This window comes from Mastigoproctus giganteus, chromosome 8, assembly GCF_048544385.1.
Source record: "Mastigoproctus giganteus isolate SK-2022 chromosome 8, ASM4854438v1, whole genome shotgun sequence".
Lineage (NCBI taxonomy): Eukaryota > Metazoa > Arthropoda > Arachnida > Uropygi > Thelyphonidae > Mastigoproctus > Mastigoproctus giganteus.
The window spans coordinates 148,892,391-148,914,734 of NC_143582.1; the positions used below are offsets into that span (position 1 = coordinate 148,892,391).

Below are 22,344 nucleotides of genomic sequence, written 5' to 3' on the forward strand. Positions count from 1 at the left end.
ATTGCTATATAATGTTTCTTTTCAGTGTATATGAGTGTGAAGATATGCTGACGAGCTTTTACTGTTGAAGTGTATTATCTCAGCTATGAAGTTTGCTGGAGTAGCCTGGTGGTAGTGCCTGAAGCCACAACTTACACCCACATGTTGCTCTTATGTTGTGCTAGTTCTGCATAAATGAGTTCTGTCAGTATCAGCATGACTGTAGTCTATGCCTTACATTGATGTGGTTCATACAGGACTAGTTTATTGAATATTTCAAAAAGTTGGACTGGATAACTTACAGCATCAACAGTTCAATGCATTGAACTGTTGATGATCCTGCTCAGGTAGCTAACAAACTAAATAAGTATTTTGCATCTACATTCACACATGAGGAGGGGAATGCCAGAGGTGAACTAAACTCTGGCAGTGAGCTACATGATTTTGTAATAACTGAGAGAAAAGTGGAGGAGGAATTGTTGAAGATAAACATAAGAAAGGCACCTAGGGTGGGTGAAATCTATCCAGTTATATTAAAGGAGGCCATAATTATGAGAGCTTCCTTGGACTCAGGGGAGATACCCATGAACTAGAGATGTGCATATGTGACCCCAATTCACAAAGGGTGATACAAGTAATTACAGACCTGTTAGTTTAACTTCTGTTCCAGGGAAATTAATACAGGCACTGGTTAAAGAAGCACTGCAGTATCATCTAGACAAGACTTCAGTTATAGCTCGGACAGAGCATGGTTTTGTTAAGGGGATGTCTTGTCTGACCAATTTGATTGGATACTATGATGTAGTCACAAAGAAACTGGATGCAGGGAATAACTTTTATATCATATATTTGAATCTTAGAAAGGCTTTTGATACTGCTGCACAAATTGGTGCAGTGTGGCATTGGAGGCACATTGCTGCTATGGATAAAGGGATGGTTGAGTGGGAGAAGACAGAGTGGAAATCAGTGGACACTTCTCTTTGTGGACTAATGTTATTAGTGGAGTCCTTCAGGGTTCACTGTTGGGTCCATTGTTGTTTTCTGTATTTATTAATGATATTGATGATGGTATATCAGGCTTAATGTCCAACTTTGCAGACGATACGAAGGTTGGCAGGGTTGTTAATGGTACGCTGCTGCAACAGGATCTAGAAAAGTTGAGCAGATGGGCCGAGAGGTGGCAACTGAAGTTTAACATTGACAAATGTAAAGTACTGCATATTGGAAGCAGTAACTGCAAAGTAACGTATCAACTGTGTGGTACTACACTGACAGTGGTAGAGAATGAAAAGGACGTGGGGGTAATTGTGCAGGCAGGTATGAAGTTTTCTCACAGTGCAGACGGTCTGCAAGAGTAGCTCATGGTGTCTTGTCAATGATATACAGGAAATTTTCTAGCAGGGATAAGAAGGTGATTATCCCCTTGTATAAGGCAATGGTCAGGCCACACCTTGAGTACTGTATACAGGTCTGGAGGCCTCATTTTAGGAAGGATGTAGAGCTGCTGGAGTGAGTGCAGAGAAGCGCAACAAAATTAGTGAATGGAGCGAAGGGTTGCTCTTACGAAGAAAGGCTTAAGTTTTGCAAATTACAGTGTATGATGCCTAGTCTCCAGACACTGCAAATTACAGTGTCTGGAGACTAGGCATCTGCGAGGTGTATAAAGCTGTATATATGATCTGATTGAGGTGTATAAAGCCTTGAATGGTTTGAGCATGCTGAATGCTAATGGGATTCTTCCTATTGCTCAGAATAATCACCTGAGAGGGCATAAATTCAAATTGAGGAAAGACGGTTGTAGGATAGATGTGTCATTAGCCTGTGTGTGGTTGATTGCTAGAACAAACTTCCATCCGTTGTTGTAAAAGTTGACAGCCTAAATTGATTCAAGGCAGAACTAGACAAACATTCAGGTTTTTTTTTTTTTTTTTTTTGGCTGATTGCTATATATAAGCTTGCTTTCTTGCATCATGTGCCTATGCTAATAGTAAAATGGTAATGCTAATCAGCTGGACCTGTTTCACCAGAACTCTCTACCAGCAAGGAATTAATACCTCTTCCTCCATGTGACAGTTGTTTCTGACTCTGAAAATTGTGATTCTTTGAATTAAGTTAATATTAATATTATGTATATTTTTTAACGTGTTTTTTTTTTTTTTGTTTTTTTTTGTTTTTTATTCATTGAAGTTTAAGAATTTTAAAGTATTTTTTCCCTCTAAAATGGATTTAAATGAAAAAACTAATGTTCACTTTGAAAACAGCTTTGTGTGAGCTTTAAGAAAAAAAAAATTAAAAAAAAAAGGTGGTGGAAACACTCCATTAGTTGCATTGTATAGTTTTTGACGTGTTGAATTAAAGTTTGGTTCCTGTCGTAAATTTATTTTTATATTTTTAACAGATGTTTTAGTGGAGTGTATAATTCCCTAAATGTACTCAATGTAATAACAATATAATATAATACAATATAATAACATTTTAATACATCCTGTACATTGTAAGTTTGTTATTAATGTTTTTAAAATACATTCGATTTAATGGACTTTTGGCAATAGAGGACACCCCTTGCCCCAATTAATCCATTAAATCGAGGGCCTACTGTACTGTCTTAATTCTTTCCATTTTCCCCAGTAATCTCTGATTCAGAGGTTATTGATTAATTATTCTTTAGGCATGATTCATTAGTTGCATTATGATTCCACTATAGATGATGAAGAAGTTGCTGTTTACTGAAGTAAATTTGAAGAGTTTGACTTTATTTTCTTATTGTTTTTCAAAAAAAATTACTAGTTCACAGCAAAGTCAAAGTATGATGGTAGACACAGCATTTAAATTACTATTGAAGATATTTGTTGGATTTCGAGCACTGGTGTGAGTCGCCATGGAACAAGTAATTACATGGGCTGCATTAGGATAACTAAGAGTAAGAACAGGTGCATGTGTACTTGCACATACACTGATGCTAGGAGTACTGTAAATAATTTGAGGAATCTGAAGTACTGATGGTCATCAAATGCACATTGTAGAGATATTGAAGATATGGTGTCACTCAGACGTAAGGATGAAGAATTTGGACTGAGAGTACAAAGGTGTACAGAAAGGACATAATGTATAGTGTTTATTGTCCCGCAGCACTGGGGGCCTTCCCTGAAACTGCATAGTATACTGTGCTGTGTCTCAGTACAAACTCTAAACACCAGCGATAGTATAAGTGTTGATATTGGTTTTCCTAGTGTAGCGTTCGGTTGTGTTGGTTTGTTGTTCCTTCAGCATTTAGCTGTGGGGACCCCTAGTGGGATCCCACATTGCACGTCCACTGCCCCAAGGAAGCAGCCAGGTATAGTAGGAGATATAGTCTCTGGCAGGGGCAAAAACAACAAAAAAAAAAAAAAATTCTGAAAAGTGAAGAGAGAGCAGAAGAGACAGGGAAGGTAGGAGGGAACAGAAAGATGGTGGATGATAGGAAGACTGCCCACCTGGAAATAGGAAGTTGGAGGGGATAGAGGGAGACACTGTGGAAGGAGCCCAGCCTCTACACAGGGGGCAGGGGCCGCCCGAACAAAAGCGGGACCCGGTGCAAAGTTGACTTGCGGGGCCTTGATATAAATTCGTACAACAAAATAATTTATTGCATTTTGATATTTATTACATTGCACAAATTGGTTTAGTAAGGATTACATGAAAATGATAAATAATTAAATTATTTTAATAAACTTAACATTTCAATCACAAAAAAATCTTTAATAAATCAAATAAGAAAAATAATTGCTTCATATACTTATAAAATACAATTTGGTATGCGACTTAATCGAATAAGGTCACAATATGTGATTTTTGTTTCATTTTCTTACATGTTTTATAGCAAATTCGTTGATAATATCATCATAATTTAGTTTTTTGGCTATTTCGGATTCGATAGATAAAATGGCTAAGGAGGTAAATCGTTCTTGACTAATGCTAGATCTCAAGTAATTTTTTATTATTTTCAATCTTGAGAAGGATCTTTCTGCAGATGCGACGGTAATTGGCAAGGTTAATATAATTTTCTGAACAGTAACAAAATTTGGATACAATTCAAATAAATTATTTTTCAGTAAATATTGTAATATTTGTAATATTGTGATCCTGGAAGGCAAAACTCGACAACAAATTTTGATTTCATTAAATAAATCAATGCAATCAATATCGTGTTGCAAGGTAGCATTTAAGTCTTTGCAACATTTAAGAAGATCGTTTTCAGTCAATTTTTGAATATTATCCGAATTATATAAAAAATCATATGATGTCTCATGTTCGTGATAAATTTCGAATCTTTTCTTAAAAGAAATAATCGCAATATCGATTATGACTAGAAAATATTGAATTCTGAAATATTCTTCGCCTGATGAAATAGGCTGATCGGTTCCTTCATAACAAAATTACTTTGTTTTTCGTTCAGTTCTTTGATTCTTAAATTCAGATATCCCTTGTAATTCTTCAGCTATTTCCTTTGCAGTTATTAAAGAAGATTCACGATACTGTTCAAAAAAAATTAAAAGGTATTAACTTTTAAATGTGAATTTACTTTACCAGTTTTACCAGAATTTACCAGTGTTAACTTTGAAATGTGAATTTGCAGTACCGATATCTATATTTGAATTTTGAAATATCTTGCTCACAATATTTACTTCATTCAGTATGTCATACCAAATGACCAAACTTAATAAAAATTCAATGAAGTAAGTTTATTTTCGATTGATTGGATTTCGTTTTCATGTCACTGGTATGTTCATAAAGGTATTTCAAAGCTGGAGAAAATTGTGGTACTTGGTATCTCACACATTTCACACTTTCAAGGCGACATTCCCACCTCGTTGCTGACAGTGGTTTTGGAGTAAGATGTTTGACATGCTCTTTTAATATATACCAGCGTATCACAGAACTTGCAAATATATTATATATGCTTTGAAGTCCCAAAAAATGAATTTGCAAGAGAAGATAATTTTGAAATGTCTCCAAGAACTAAATTCAAATTATGACTTCAGCAGGGCATATACTGTGCTTTGGAATTCTTTTGCAGGATAAGTGCTTTGATCAAACCAGTATTAACTTAAAATTTTCTCAGAAGAAAATTTAAGTCGACTTTTTGAATAATTTCGAATTCACTCGATCTTTCGAAGGTAGAAAACGAAAAAGGGCCGAGAAAACCTAGTCGGTGGTATATATAGCCTTTAGAGTACGATAACTATTCAAACGCTGGCAACATATAATCGTACGTCTGAGCGACTTGTAAGGAGAGATATTTTAAATATATTTGAAAGAAAATATATTTTTCCGTGTTCTTTGGAGAATTCTTGACCGGCTTTCAGATAATGTTAATAACATGATTATTGACATTTTATTTCTTATGTATATTAAAAATGTGGCCATTTTATGGCGATGTCGCTAGATTTTGCGACAGTATTAAAACAAAAAAAAAAAAAAAAAAATGAAACCATTTTTATTTTGCAAAATCAGTCAGCGGCGCGGGGCCTTGTGCGCTCGCACCGTTCGCACCCCCCTCGGGCCGGCTCTGACAGGGGGGCTGTCAAGAACAATAAAAGTTTTGTGGTGGTAGAGACCACCAGGTGACATGTTTTGGTGTAAGGGATGGCATAATGTTTTGTGGAGGGTGCCACCGGTGGTTTCCCACATCTGTACCATAGTACTTTGTGGAGTAGTACAGAACCTCTGTAAAAGCCAGAAAAAGTGTAATATCTGGTTTGTTCAGAGTAGTGTTATGTTCTGCTATGTGTCTCTGGATTTTTGGCTTCCAGGCCCGTGGTGGAACTCTGCATTGCCCGTCGCCACCACTAGGAGGTGAGCTAGATCTGAATGAAGAGTACTTAAACCATTTATGATTTGCAGATAACATTGTGATCATAAGCCATAATCCCAAAGAATTAGAGGAAAATCTTAATCAGTTATGCAGAGTTAGTAAGGATTTCAGACTAAAGACGAATAAGGTTAAAACAAAAGTAATGGGCGCACTATAGCCAGTGTAGTTTATGTGCCATTAACACACACACACACACACACACACACACACACACAAGTAATGATGAACAAGTATGCCATAGAAAGGGATATAATCATTGAAGGAGCAGAAATTGAAAAGGAGGATTCATATACTTGCCTTGGACAAGCCATTAGCTGCAATAATGATAAATGGCTGGAAGTCAAGAGAAGAATTAATTTCGGATGGATAGCATTCAGGAAATATATAGTCACATACTGAGGAGCAATATCCCAATTTGTCTGAAATGTAAAATAATGAACCAATGTATACTCCCCACCATCACTTATGGAAGTGAAACTTGGGCACTCACCAAAACAATGGAGGAGAAGCTGAAAACTACACAGAGAAGAATGGAATCAAAGAATGGAACAAATTATATTAGGAATCAGACTGTTGGATAAGAAGAGAAACACATGGATTAGGCAGCAAACCCAAGTAAAGGACATTCTTTTCAAAACTGAAGAACTAAAATGGCCTTGGGCGGGACGCATAGCTTGAAGACATGATGACAGATGGACTAAGAAAATAACAGAATGGTACCCAAGAGGAGCTAAAAGAAAATCTAGAAGAAAATGGAGATGGATAGATGAAATTCAAGAGTTCATGAGCAGTAAATGGATGGCCATTGCACAAAACAGAAGGAACTGGAACGTTGCTGGAGAGGCCTTCATCGTGCAATGGATTGAAAATGGCTGATGATGATGCAAAAAAGCAAGCTTATATATCAGCAAAAAAAAAAAAAATTCCAGTTTCACATCCATTCACTCCAACAGTTTGTTCCAGCAATCAACTATCCACTGGCTAAAGGCAAATTTCTGCACCTCTATTCTACAACTGTCTTTCCTCAATTTGAGTTTATACTCTTGCAGGTTTACAATCCGAGCAAGAGGAAGAATCCCATCAGCATTGAGCCTGCTCAGACCATTCAAGGCCTTATGCACCTCACAGGTGCCTGGTCTCCAGATGCTGCAATTTGCAAAACTTAAGCCTTTCTTGATAAGAGCACCCCTTTGTTCTTCTCACCAATCTTGTTACCCTTCTCTGTACTCATTCTAGCAACTCTACATCCTTCCTAAAATGAGACCTCTTGTAAGTTGGAAATTTGTATACTTTTGTATAAGGCAATGGTCAGGTCATACCTTGAGTACTGCATCATTAAGTATAATCACTTTATTCCTGTATATCATTGACAAGACCCCAGACCTGCTCTGGGAGCCTATCTCCACTGCTCAGAAAACTTACTATCTGACTGCACAGTTACCCCAAGTCTTCCATGTGCAACAGTATCAAAAGCTTTCCCGAAATCCAAGTATATGATATCAATTTTTTTTTTGCATCCAGTACCTTTGTGACCACATCATAATATCCAATTGGTCAGACAAGACTTCCCCTTAACAAACCCATGCTGTGTCTGCAATTATTACTGCAGACTTCCCCCTCAATTGACTCTTCCCATTTAGTCTGCCATTGCAAACTAGATGGGAAGAGTCAGTTGATATTCTTAGAGTGTGGTTGGCATTCTTTTCTGACATCAGTCTCAAGGTCTATTGTAATCCCCAGGGTGTTGGGGTTTGTATCTTAATGCTATAATTGAGGCCTCTCCTTATTACTTATACGTCTAGTGGTAGTGCACCTGCCAGGACTTGCAGAGCATGTGTAATGACAGTGGAACAAACGAAGAGGAAAGCCATACAGTAGACAAACAGTGATTAGATGTTTAACTGTAAGTTGGAAATTTGCAATTAGGGTACTGTTGGGGAGTATCTCTAGTTAGTGAACGAAAATGAGTCAGATTAGTATGTCCATTAGATAGTCTAGCTAGAATAACTTCTTCCTTCCTGTTTGCTCTGAAACATGACACCCAAATTAATATTTATTAATGATACTGATGAAGGCATATTGGGCTTAATATTTAAGTTTGCAGATGATACAAAGTTTGGCACAAGATCTAGGAAAATTAGGTCAATGGGCTGAGAAATGGCATGAAGTTTGACAAATGCAAGGTACTACATACAGGTAACTGCAGTCCCAGATTAACATACCAACTGTGGTACTGCAATCAGTGTATTGGAAAATGAAAAAAGGGTAATTGTGCAGTAAGATATAAAATTCTCTAAGTAGTGCAGACAGGCTGCCAAGACAGCTCATGGGGTTTTGCGAATGATATACAGAAACTTTGCTAGCAGGGATAAGGAAGTGATTATTCTGTTATACAAGGCCATGTTTAGGCCACATCTTGAGTACTGTATACAGGGCTGAAGGCCTCACTTTTGGAATGTGATATAGATCTGCTGAGACAGATGCAGAGAAGGGAAACAAGATTAAGGGGAACACAAGGGTACTCTTATCAAGAAAGACTTGTGTTCTGCAAATTGCAATGTCTGGAGACTAGACAATGTCTCCAGGCATTGTTTGAATGGGCTTATTCAGTCAGACCCATGAGGAGATCTGATTGAATAAGCTCAATGCTGTTGAAATCCTTATGGCATAAATTCAAATTGAGGAAGGATGGATGGCTGGGATAGATGTGCAGAAATTTGTCTTCATTGTCAGAACAAACTGCTATCTGGTGTTGAAGTGGGTAGTATGAATAAATTCAAGGAAGAACTAGACAAATTATTAGAGGGATGAGTAAGTGATATGGGAAACATTGAGGAGTTTTTTGGCTGATGTTGTGTAAGTTTACTTTCTTGCATCATTTGCCACTACTAATACTTTTGTGGTAAGAGTTTGCAGCCTTCACTGATCTAAAATCATCTCTGGCAAAATTCTTGTATATCATTGACAGCCTTCCCCCAGAGCTATTCTAGTAGATGACCTGCACTACTCAGAGAACTTCATTTTGAATTGTACAATTACCCTATAGTCTCTCTTGTGCTCTGTCACCTTGGCTGTGGTACCACTAATTGGTATGTGGGATTACTGCTGTCCATGTGCAGTACCTTTCATTTATCAATGTCAAACCTCAATTGCTACTTCTTAGCACATCTGCCTAATTTTTCTAGGTCCTACTTCATAATGCACCTTAATTTCTGTCATTAACCACCCTTCCAACTTGCCACCTGCAAATTTGGACAATAAGCATGATACACTTTCATTAATATCGTTAATAAATACTGAAAACTGTTAGGGTCCAGCACTGAGCTCTGAGAGACTTCACCAAAAATATTATTCCAAGAAGAGCAAAGATCATTTATGAGCGCCCTTTCTTTCCTACTACTCAAACATCATGTAAATGGGGTAACTTCATCAGGTAACATATGAGGCCTTGAGCTTTTTCAGAATGTGCATAAGTGATACTACAAATTCCCCATTCACCCTTGTGATTATTAACACCCATACCACATTAGTGACACCTCGATTCCCCCAAAGTGCCAGATTTGGTGGTAACACAGTTATGCTCATGATCATGTGTCGGCACCAGTTTATGAACACAACAGGGCTTCAATTTCAAACTATTAGTTTTCCAGATCAACTATTCTTTCCTGAATTTTTTTTGAGTGTCTCCTTTAAGAATCCAATGAAATTGGAAATACATTTAGATAATTTTCTTCATATAGCATTGACACAGTAGAAACTGACTTCATCAGAAGTAAAAAAAAAAAAAAAAAACCCATTGAGACTGCTTCTAAAGGGATGGGATACACTTAAATAGAAAGGGTGCAAGAATATTTGCTGATGCTATCCAGGCAGTGTTAGGTGGGTCGGAAAACTGCTAGCTTGGGGGGAAACACAGACTAATCGATTAACAATAGCCACTGGCAGAGATGAGTTATTCTTGCACTGCTTCTATTGGAATGAGCAGCAGCCTGGAAAACAAGGTGCTGGGGATTTCAGAGACTGCTAGGAGTCATCATGGAACAAGTAAAAATGTGGGCTGTATTAGGGTAGCTAAGAATAAGAACAGGTGCATGTATATTTGCATGTACCCCAATGCTAGGAGTTTAGTAAATAAATTTGATGAATTTGAGGTGAGGTGCTGGCATCAGAGACATCAAAGACAGATATTGTTGGGATATCAGAGACATGGTTTCACACAGATATAAGGAATGCAGAATTGGAATTTGAGGAGTACGATGTGTACAGAAAGGATAGACAAGATAGGAAGGGAGGAGAGGTTATGCTATTGATTAAGAAACAAAGTCTAACGAAGTGCATCCTGTTGATATGGGTGGACAGTGCAATGTTCAGTCAGTTTGGTGTGACATAAGCACTGGGAAAGCAAATTTGAGAGTAGGAGTGTGTTATAGGCCCAATGATTCTGATGAGTATAATGAACAACTCTACAAAGAAATCGAGTGGGCCAGTAACTCGGGTTGTTTTATAATAGGGGATTTTAACTTCCCAGATATTGACTGGAACTTGTGGGTTGGTCACTTGCACACTAGCAAGGATTTTGTGGATTTATTGGATGATTGTTTTCTACAGAAGCATGTTCGAGAATCAACCAGAGGGAGTAATAATCTTGATCTCATTGCCAGTAGTAATTCTTCATGCATTAAGAATCTGAAGATAGAGGAATCACTGGGTGACAGTGATCACAATATGCCGATGTGGAATTTACTCAAAGATGTAATTACCATCAGGGGTAAAGGGAGGGGTTTTTACTTTCATAAAGGTGACTACAATGGTCTGAGACAGTTTAAATTCTATACAGTGGGACCAACTGGCTATGTTACCAACAGCAAATTGTAAAGTTCAAGGTTTAGGCCTAAATGGATGTCAGATGAACTAATGAGACACATGGCAGAGAGAAGAAAAATGCATGGGTTACATATAAATTATATGGTGACACAGAAGCCTATGGTAGATATAAGCTGATCTGTAACCAAGTTACACAGGAGATTAGGCAGTCAAAGGCAGATTACGAGAAATCTTTGGTAAAGGATGCAAAGAGAAACAGTAAAGATTTCTTTACTTATGTAATCTCTAGAAGGAAGGGGATGAATCAAAGTAGTCCACGATATCAATGGTTTAACTGTTATTGATCCTGCTCAGGTAGCTGACAAACTGAATGAGCATTTTGTCTCTGCATTCATACATGAGAAGTTGAGTGGCGGGGGGGGGGGGTTGCCAGAGGTTTATTAAACTCTGGAAGTGAGCTAAATGAATTTTGTAATCACTGAGAGCAAAGTGGTGGAGAAATTGTTGAAGTTAAACATAAGAAAGGCACCCGGGATGGATGGGATCTATCCAGTTATATTAAAGGAGGCAGCAGAGGAAGTAAGTAAACCCTTAGCCATAATTATGAGAAATTCCTTGGACTCAGGGGAGATCCCAATGGACTGGAGATGTGCAAATGTGACCCCAATTCACAAAGGAGGATCAAAGTGTGACACAAATAATTACAGACCTGTTTAACTTCTGTTCCAGGAAATTAATGGAGTTTGGTTAATGATGCACTGCAGGATCATCTAGACAAGACTTAAATAATAGTTCAGACACAGCATGGGTTTGTTAAGGAGAAGTCTTTTCCGACCAATTTGATTGGATACTATAATATGGTCATGAAGAAACTGGAAGCAAAAAATAATTTTGATATCATATACTTGGATATTAGGAAAGCTTTTGATACTGTTTCACGTGGAAGACTACTGTACAAACTGGAGCAGTATGGCATTAAGGACAAATTGCTGCTATGGATAAAGAGATGGTTGAATGGGAGAAGACAGATTGGTAATCGATGGACACTGCTCTTCAAGGACTAATGTTATTAGTGGAGTCCTTCAGGGTTTAGTGTTGGGTCCAATGTTGTTTTCTGTATTTATTAATGATATGGATTAAGGTATATCAGGCCTAATGTCTAAGTTTGTAGCCAATACAAAGGTTGGCAGGGTTGTTGGTGACACTAATGACAGTATGCTACTGCAACAGGTTTTAGTAAAGTTGAGCAGATGGGCTGAGAGGTGTCAACTGAAGTTTAACATTTACAAATGTAAAAGTATTGCATATGGGTTGCAGTAACTCCAGAGTAACGTATCCACTGTGTGGTACTACACTGACAGTGGTAGAGAATGAAAGGGACCTGGGGGTGGTTGTGTGGGCAGATATGAAGTTCTTTGAGTAGTGCAGACAGGCTGCAAGAGTAGCTCATGGTGTATTGTCAATGATATATATTTCATGAATTGCTGCTAATAATCAGATAAAAATATATTTCTTTCTCTTGCTTCTATAATAAGTTTGTTTAGAAAGCACCTGCCCAACAGATCCAGAGCATCAGAAAAACCTGTAGAGAAAATGGTAGAATAACTTCATTTTTTTTTTAAGTGAAAACTCCAAACATGAAAGGTATTAGAACATATAGTACTTCGTACCGTGCATGAGTTGAAGGTTGAGAAGATGAAAAAAGATACTTGTTGACATTATTCTTGAATTTCTGTATATTGTAATGTTCAGGAAATACATGTGAAGAGAGTTTGTTCCAGAAAACACATGTTGAAGGAAGAAAATTGGAAGATTGAGGAAGAAAACTCAGTGAGTTTGAAGTTGGACAGTAAAAGGATGATGACTGGTTGCAGCATGTGTTCCGACTAGTTTGGAAGAGAGGGAGGGAATTATAGAAGCCAGTTCAAAAGAACAACACCCATAGAAGTTGGACTGGAGGAAGTCAAAGAGTTAAGTGATTGGCAGAATGGAGCAGTGAGATTTTAAGCCAGAAAAAAATTGCGAAGAGGAGATTTCAAATTATTAAGTCTGCGACAGTGAATATTAAAGTGGACATATGCACAAGTACCACATTTGAAGCAAAAGAAATTAATAATTAGGACAACTGAGATGAGCATTAGTTGCAACACTAGTAATTTAGTTTTCTGTCAGAAAAAAGTTAGTGGGGCTTGGCAGACTATAAATAGAAGTGGACATCATTGAGATTTGAATTGATTGGACTGTTATATTTATGAAGTGAATGAGGAGGTTAGATCTTTTCTTGATAGTCTCTTCTGTTAATTTGACTTTGTGATGTATCCAGTAGTAAAGCAAAGGTAGAAAGGACATGTATGAAGTAATTAAATTTTTGGATATGGTGTATGCACAGCATGAGTGTACCCAGCTCCTTGACATAACATGGCCTCAACAATGGCTCCCCCATATATACACTACTCAAACTCCCTCCAGTCATTCTCTGGCATAGTAGGAGAAGCAAGATTATATACTAGCTGATCTGGATGCCTCCTAGAGAGTTACCAATAGGTTCAGATCAGTGGACTATCTAGCTGTCACCCTCCAAACACCATTTTAGAGTTGTACCCTCAAAATGTAAGGAGGAGTGGACCTTGCCATGATGCCCATCACCTCAAAAGATCGCAGTCATACTGTACGTTGGAAGAGATGGGGGGGTGTTGCCAGAGCTTTATCCTGGAGACTAAACGGGGATTTCACTGCTTTAGCCTCCAACAAGCAAAGTGGTGGTACTGCCTGGTAACACAGAGGGGCATCATTCTTTTGCAGGGGTTGAGGTGTGGACACCACACCACACCTCAACCCCTGCTTATAGAGCACCTAGTTCATACTAGGTGCTCTATTTTGTGACTTGCACAAAGGATTATAACCAGGGTAACTAACAGTACCACCATTGTGAAGGTGCAAGCAGAGGATTTGGTTGTTGTAGAATGACCAAACTTCACTGGAATTTGATCCACGTGACTCAAGTGTCATTTAGAGTGACATTTAGAGAAACCTGTACTGGTTATCAAATATCGTATATTATATCATGGCAGAATGCTTATAGATCAAACCTCAATTTTATTTGACAATTATGAGTGTTAAAATCAAATTGAAATAACTGCCTTAAATTTGGCAATGAAAGTGAATGCATATAAAATTCCATCCCGTATGTAAAAGAAACTTGTTGTTTAGTTGATCGTTTATATATTTTAATAAGGTTCATTTTCATCACATTTGTTATAACTGATGCTGATGAAAGCCAAGTATGCTATGCTTCAGCCAACTACCTGCTGACTTGAAGTGTATCATATCATACATCATTACCTTGAAAAGCCCTGAAATAACTTTCCACCACCTTGGAAAAGACTACATCATTAAAATCAAACAATACCTTGTATAAGGAGATAAATTTAGTAATGAAATCTTTTATATTATAATATTCTTATATTATTTCTCCCTGGTTGGGGGTTCCTTCGTGACAGGTATTGCTACCAAGTACACAGGGTGGTTGTTGTTATGTCTGGTGTTACTGTTGGTTGAGGAACTCTGACTATCCTAGAGGTGTTCAGGATTGCGACTTTCTGGAGTTCCTTGTAGGTGTTCGCTGGAAGACCTATTGCTGCTGGGCTGTTATGTAGAGTCTTTGGCACCATACCTATGGTTGACACGAAGATCGGGATGGTCATTACTTGTTGCATATGCCACATCTCTTTGATCTCCTGTCTTAGGTTTGTGTACTTCCTGATTTTTTCCTTATGGGTTTTCTGCAGGTTGCCGGTGTTGGGTACCGCTATGTCAATCAGATAGGTAGCCTTTTCCTTCTTCTCCACAAGGGTTATATCCAATCTGTTGTGTGGGATTGTTCTATCCATTATTATGGCACAGTCCCAGTACAGCTTGTGGGTTGGGGTCTCTAGTACTGCCTGGGGTTTGTATTTGTAGTACGGTACACTTTCTTCGATCAACTGGTATTTCCTTGCTAGCTTCTGATGTATTATCCTGGCTACCTGGTCGTGTCTATGAGTGTACTCTGTCTGGGTGATCACCTTGCATCCCGCAGTGATGTGTTGGATCGTTTCTGAGGCCAGGTGGCATCGTTGACATGTATCATCGAACACCCCGGGGTCCTTGGTGATGAATTTTCTTTAGTTCCTGGTGTTGATTACCTGGTCTTGGATGGTGAGCATGAATCCTTCGGTCTCGGGAAAGAGCATCCCCGCTCATGAGCCATGCATTGAAAGCAATTTTATCTATGTGACCTTGATGGAGATCATTGTAGTATCTGCCATGGAGTATCTTCTCTGCCCATCTTTCTAGCTTTGTTTGTACCTTCTGGTTGGGGGGGAACTCCTCACTTAGTTTGAGCGGGGTATACTGCTTGTCTATCTTCCTTATGGCCTGCTGGAGTGCTGCTGTGTGTTTCTGGAAGTAATCCTTCAGGTTAACTATAGCTATCTTCTGTTGCTCAGTGAGGTCTATCAGGCCCCTTCTTCGTTCTTCCCGATTTCGGGTGGTGTTGGCGGCTCTTGGTCATCATTGTCCTTGTCTTTCTCATGATATCCTCCAGCTCGGTGTTAGTCCAATCTATGACCCCAAAGGAGTATGTCAGCACTGGGACTGCATAGGTGTTTATTGCTTTAACTGTGTTCCCTGCATTCAGCTTTGCTTTCAGCAGGCTTCTGAGTCTCTGATGGTATATTTCGGTCAGGCAGGCCTTAATTTCCTTGTGCTGCAACTGCTGAGCCTGCATCATCCCCAAGTATTTGCAGGCCTCTCCCTCTGCCATGGCTTCGATCTCTTTACCAGTCTGCAGCTGGTAGTTTGGTTGACTAATTTTCCCTGGTGCAATCCGTAGGTCTGGCATTTGTCTAGACCAAATTCCATCCTAATATCATTGCTGAATTCTCCGATGATCTGGAGTAGTTGGTGGAGGTGCTTCTCAATTTCCACGTAGAGCTTAATGTGATCCATGTACATCAGGTGGGTGAGTGTGTACAGATTCGTCCTTCCTTCTTTGAGGTTATATCCGTACTTGTTACTGTTGAGCATGGTGGATAGTGGGTTAAGTACTAGACAGAACCACAGTGGGCTCAGAGCATCTCCTGATGGGGATTGGCCTGGTTGTGATGTTTTCGACCTTAATGGTAATTCTCCATTTTGCCATTGTTTCTCCTAGGAAGTTTGTCACTATCGGATTGACTTTGTAGATGTTCAATGCCTCTATTAGCCAGCTATGAGGCATGGAGTCAAAGGCCTTGCGGTAATCTATGTAGGCTGTGTATATGTTGTGACGCTTCTTGAAGGCTTGCTCCATAACCGCATCATCTATGGTTAATTGCTCCTTGCATCCTTTGCTCAGCCACTTGCATCCTTTCTGCTGTTCAGCCATTATGTTCTGGCTGATATCTTCCTGGTTATGCAGCTGGTCAGGATCTTGTACATTGTTGGGAGGCAGGTGATTGTCCTATATTTCACTGGGTTTCTTGTATCTTCATCTTTAGGCTTCAGATATGTGATTCCTTGAGTGAGAAACTTCGTGATTGTCTCTGGGTGCCTTATCATTCAGATGAACTGCTCTGCCAGTTGTTGTGTATGCTAGTGAGCTTCTTGTACCAGTAATTGTGGACATTATCTATTCCTGGAGTTCGCCAGTTGTGAGAGTTCTTGATCGTCTGTTTTACTTCTTCTTCTTCTTTCCAAATCTCCCACCCTGTCATTTCTTGTACGTCCTTGCATTCTATTTCTATCCAGATGGCGGAGCTGTTATGTCTTACTTCCCTGCTCCATATGTTTCCCCAGAACTCCTGAATCATCTTCTTCTTGGGTGGTCTCTTCCCTTCTTTCCCATCTTCTCCGAGATTCCTGTAGAAGCCTCTTTGGTCCTCATCGAAGATTCGGTTGTTTATTTTCCTCTGGGAGCTCTCTTTGTATCAGCGTTGTCTCTTGCTGTGTGCAAGGAGGTTCTGCTTCAATGTGTCCAAGTACTCTGCTATTCTCTGATTTTTTTTTTTTTTTTTTTTGTCTCATGTTTGCTGTGGACGCTATCTCTCTTGAGCATGCTCTTCACTTTTCCAATTAATTTCTTACTCCTATTGCCCTGTTTGTACTGGGTCAATTGGCATATCTTGACTCTTAATTCTTCTATCTTCTGCTGAAGTCTTCTTTCCCAAGCTGACAGTTCCTTATGTTTTCGGTTCTTCTGCTGCTGGTCTCTCGCGTCTCTTCCATTAATCCTCGTGGCTGCTACCGCAGCACAATACACAGCTGTGTGGATGGCCTCCAGTGTTGCACCATTGCTGTCGAGGTAATGCGGTACTATGTGCCAATTCAGGTGGTCTGTGACTCTCCACAAGGTTCTATTCGGTCTCTGCTTCGGTATCACGTGAGTCTTTGTGGGGTCCATTCCTTCAAATTCTGTTAGGACCTTCTTCCACTCACCCTCTATTCTGGATATCATGACCTCGTCTCTTTCCACTTCAGTTGCTTTGGGTTGTATTTCTTCTTGCTCTTCCTCCTCTGGTTTGTTGGCAGTATGTTCTTCCTCCTCTGGTTCCATAGTCTTTATCCTTTGTAGTTGATCTCATGTCCTGCTTGATTTTTTTTCCAAGATTGCAGGAGCTATCAGGTTCTTCATGGCAATGGTCCTTTTCTGGTCCACTATTCGCTGTTCGGTGACCCGAATATCCGGGAATCGTTCCAGCTACTTGGTATGTAGTCTCGCCCTGTAAGTTGTCATATTGGTCTCCAGCTTCATTATTTTGTAGTATGCTTGCATGATGTACATATTCATTTCAATGCTCCACTTCATGCATTGGCATTTCTTCCTTCCTGGATGGTCACTAGTGCAGTTGCACAGGAAGCACTTCCCAGTTGGTGGGGCTGGATGGTCTTGCCCTTTTCTTGTGGTAGCCATATGGGGGACAGTGCCACTCGCTCCACTGTCTTCCTCAGGAGACCATCTCTGATTTTTTGAACCGACGCCTCTGCCTAAGGCCTGAATGCGAGTGACTGAATCCTGCATTATTATTAGCTATATGGTGCAAGGAAGCCTGAAGCTTATGTGGCACCAGACAAAAATATATTTCTGAATTACCCTGAGAGAGAGAGAGAGAGAGAGAGAGAGAGAGAGAGAGAGAGAGAGAGAGAGAGAGAGAGAGAGAGAGAGAGAGAGAGAGAGGTAGAAGGGAATCACCCTGAGAGAGAAGAATGATGATATCCAGCTCAGGACCCTGCTTGTGCCAAGCCCATACTCACCAGATGTAAGCCCCTGGGGTTATATGTAAAAGTAGCATATAGACATTTTGATGGAGAAGTTATAATTAATTTTTGTGGTGGGGTGATTAAGACTGGATATTTTGAATAAAGAATTTTTTGAAAAACTAAATTACTGAGAAATGTTGTTTGCTTATATAGATCAGCTGACTTTTGTGTAGCACAATGAAAAGTTAACTGTGATCACATAGGTGACAATCTACTGACATTCGTTACATTAGATAAATTTTTCTAGGTACCGCTTGTCAAATACAAAGCAGAATGATAAGGAGGAATTAGTAAATGATTCTGATAATGAATTTCAAGTAGACAGTGACCATGATTATTGTGATACAAAAGAAGTAGAAAGAAAAGATGTGAATACACCAGACCTCTCCCGAGAAACAGACATTCGCTTCCATCTGTCTAAAAGTAAGTGAATAGAAGTTTATATTTCCTTTTGGGCTTGTTCTTCATTCCTCTATGTAAATTTTATTGATTTAACCAAGTAATTTTATTTAATTTTTATTTATTTTTCAATTACGCATTGCTTAAAAAATAAAAAGGAATTGTATGCATAGCATCATGATCCAAGCTGTCACTTGGCACATAAAGAGAGAAAAGAAAAACGTTTGAGCATGAAAAGCCTTTATATTTATTAACTACAGGTGACCCTGAAGGTGACCCCTGAAGGATGTAGAGCTGCTGGAACGAGTACAGAGAAGGGCAACTAGATTGGTGAATGGGACAAAGGGGTTCTCTTACGAAGAAAGGCTTAAGTTTTGCAAATTACAGTGTCTGGAAACTAGGCACCAGCGGGGTGATCTGATAGAGGTGTACAAAGCCTTGAATGGTTTGAGCATGCTCAATGCTGATGGGATTCTTCCTCTAGCTCAGAAAAATCACCTGAGAGGGCATAAATTCAAATTGAGGAAAGACAGATGTAGGATAGATGTGCGGAAATTTGCCTTTAGCCAGCGGGTGGTTGGTGGGTGGAACAGACTTCCATCCCTTGTCGTGGAAGTTGATAGCCTAAATAAGTTTAAGGCTCAGCTGGACAGGTATTTCGAACGAACAGAGGGGTGAAGTGGAAGTGGTTATTTTTATTTAATTATGTTACTTTTTTTTTTTTTTTTTGGCTGATGCTGCATAAGCTTGCTTTCTTGCATCAAATGCCTCTACTAATGCTAATGCTAAAAAATAATACCCCCGCTTAATGCTAATAGTTCGTTCCGGGAAAACAGAGCGCTAAGTGAATCCGCGCTAAGCGAGCGCCATATTCCCATAAGGTAACATATGTATTTGTGAGTTGCGATCTATTCCATAGGATATTTTCTAATCAATAATAAATGGTAGTGAAAATATGCACCAATGTCAATTAAAAATATTTATTATTCAAAATTTTGTACATATAAAATATTCTACTTTATATACACATATAATTATGAGGTAATTAACTAACGAAAATCATGAATTTATTAATTCGATGGCCCTGTGCTCTCGAGTTTTCGAGAGCACAGGACTGAAAAATGTGTCAATTTTGGGTTGTGCTTTGGCCCTCTTCCTCTCATTGTACATCATGTAGGGATTTATTTCTTTCTTCAAATTTCTTATTACCTTGGCACTTCGTTCCATGTCAGGGTCGTTCTCCCGGAAATAATCACACATTTTTTCGAAGTGTTCAAAAGCTTCACTAAGTCCTTTTGCAGTCAGTGACTTCATAGGTTCTTCATCTATAGTATCTTCATCATCATCTCCCTCAATAGCAAGCTCTTGTTCTTTTGTAATTTCCATTAGTTCTTCATTAGAGAGGCCATCCCTGTCGTTGTCGATCATCTCTTGTACGATGTCTTCGTTAATTTCGTGTAATCCTGCTTCTTTTCCGAGCTCAACAATTTGTATTTTAACATTTTCAACGGAATCATCAGGTTCCTGGGAATGCTTTATGCAATTTTTCCAAACTTTCCTCCACACTCCATTCATGGTTTTCTGAGTCACTTCATCCCAGGCACTTGAAATGTTGTAGATGGCGGTTTTAATGTTATAGGATTTCCAAAACTCCTTTAAGCTCTGTACATTTTCAGTGTTGATGGCTTTAATAGCTTGGGAAAAGGTGTTCCTTATGTAGTACGCTTTAAATGTTGCAATTACTCCTTGGTCCATTGGTTGGATCAGAGACGTAGTGTTTGGAGGCATGTAAAAAACTTTTATGTGATTGTTCAAGTCTTCTAAGCTCTCTTTGCTTGGGTGTCCTGGCGCATTGTCCATGATTAGAATAGCTTTATAACCAATGTTATTTTTTGCACAATATTTTTCCACTGCAGGACAGAAGAACTCAGCATACCAATCAATGAAAAGCGGCCTGGTTACCCAAGCTTTTTTATTAGCCTTCCAGATTACAGGTAGGTTTGATTTAGCTAAACCTTTAAGAGCCCTTGGATTTTCGGAATGGTAAACTAAAAGGGGTTTTAATTTAAAATCCCCCGCAGCGTTACCACCCAACAACAAAGTTAACCAATCCTTCGCCGCTTTGAAGCCTGGCATGTTTTTTTCTTCTTTCGATATGAAACTTCTTTTAGGCATTCGTTTCCAAAAAAGACCTGTTTCATCTATGTTAAAAACTTGTTGAGCAGTATAACATCCCTCTTCAATAATTTTAACAAATTCTTTTTTGAAAGTTTCGGCTCCTTGTTGATCTGCACTTGCAGCTTCTCCCTGTATTGCTACGTTGTGCAGGTTATAGCGCTTTCTAAATCTATCAAACCAGCCCTTACTAGCGTTAAATGGTTCCACATTTTTTTCGGGGTGAGCTCCCTTTAAATCTTCATATAGGCTCTTCGCTTTTTCTTTAATAATAATTGAACTTAACGGAATTCTACGTTGAATGTTGTCTTCAATAAAATTATGTAGAAGTTTCTCCATTTCAATCATAATAGCCGGCCTAGCCCTGGTCAATTTAGTTGCCTGCAGGGGAACAGCTGTTTTTCCAGCTGCTAAAATTGATTCTTTATTTTTTATGATTGTTCTTACAGTTGAACCTGCCAGTCCTAAATTATTGCACACATCCACTTGTCTTTGACCGGAATCAATTCTCTTCAAAACGTCTAATTTAATTTTCAAACTCAATGTTTTTCTTACCTTTCCAATCTTTGCACCGTGTCCAGACATTGTTGCTTTTTCATTCTTATCCGCCATAACTCTCTGTAAATGTAACTGCGTTGCACTGATTGTGATACGATGTTCGAGTACAGTAAACTGTATGTCTAACACTGTATGCACTGAATGATATCTAGAATTCCTCTGGCAAGTGAGCTGAAGACGGTGACAAATGTTTTATTTATCTGAAAAGTTCGATTTTACCGTGCAGTAAAATCAAATGGTTGTTTATCGCCGGAAAAGTACTGTAAATCAATTATGGTGTTGACTCATGGAGAATGTTTATGGAATTTCCAAAACAGTAAAACAAACAAATTTTATGTACTTCGGGTGACCACAAGGTCAGAGGAGTTCAGAAGACAAGAGAATACTGTACAAGAAACAGCACCGCATTTAGCACTCATGGGATTGATTGTGTGAAAAACATTTCGCAAGTTATAGTTCCCACAGTAAAACAAAAGAAGAGATAGGGAGTAAATCTATTTTTAGTATCTTTCTATTACAGGTCAGAACAGAAAATGCAGACTTCATAACAACATATGACACTGGATGGTAAATTTTTTCAACTTGTGTACTAAAAAATAATTTCTCCCTTGAAACTATCCACACCAAGAAAATAAGAGCATATTGAAAGTTTCAATTTTGTACATAGAGTAGAAATTATAAAAATAATTACTGTAGTTAATTTCATGGTGGCTATTTTCTCCTTTTGCCAAAAAAAAAAAAAAAAAAAAAAAAAAAAGCTCAAAACAAGACTGGACTGAAGACGGATTTGCCAAAAATTCAATCTGTATGCTAGTAAAATAGCGTTACAGTGAGTTTTGACAGCGTTATAGTCAGATACGGGTTATAATGTAAGAATAGCGTTATAGCGAATCAGCGTAAAGCGAACCGCGTTATAACGGGGGCCTGCTGTATATGAAATATTTTGAGTGGTGGATAAATAAAAATTGCTTTTTTTTTTTTTTTTAAGCACATGAACAACCTTCTCCACAGTACAAGTCTTAATATTGCACTGTAGATGTGCAATTTTTTTTTAATAAATAAGTTCAACCATGACTATGCAATACACCAGACAGTAGAAATTAAAAATTCTAATACACAAATCCTCTCCCTTTGATCTTAAATCTATTTACTATTGAATTATCCAATGCATCATTGTGCCTAGCAGTGTACAATTAAGTGTTTTCTTATTCTGTTATTTTGTTCTTGGAAATTTGTCCTGGATGTTTTTTCAGTGATGTTAACCACAAAGGTCAGAG

The 22,344-nt window shown here is 38.6% G+C and overlaps 1 protein-coding gene across 1 annotated transcript in view; it reads left to right on the forward strand.

Moving 5' to 3' along the window:
• Positions 1-22,344, forward strand: part of LOC150081911 (uncharacterized) — a 370,485-nt gene that overhangs the window by 336,547 nt on the left and 11,594 nt on the right. Inside the window, 1 exon segment of the mRNA XM_090380362.1 lies at positions 18,183-18,358. Within this exon segment, the coding sequence (XP_090236488.1) occupies positions 18,183-18,358 (176 nt within the window).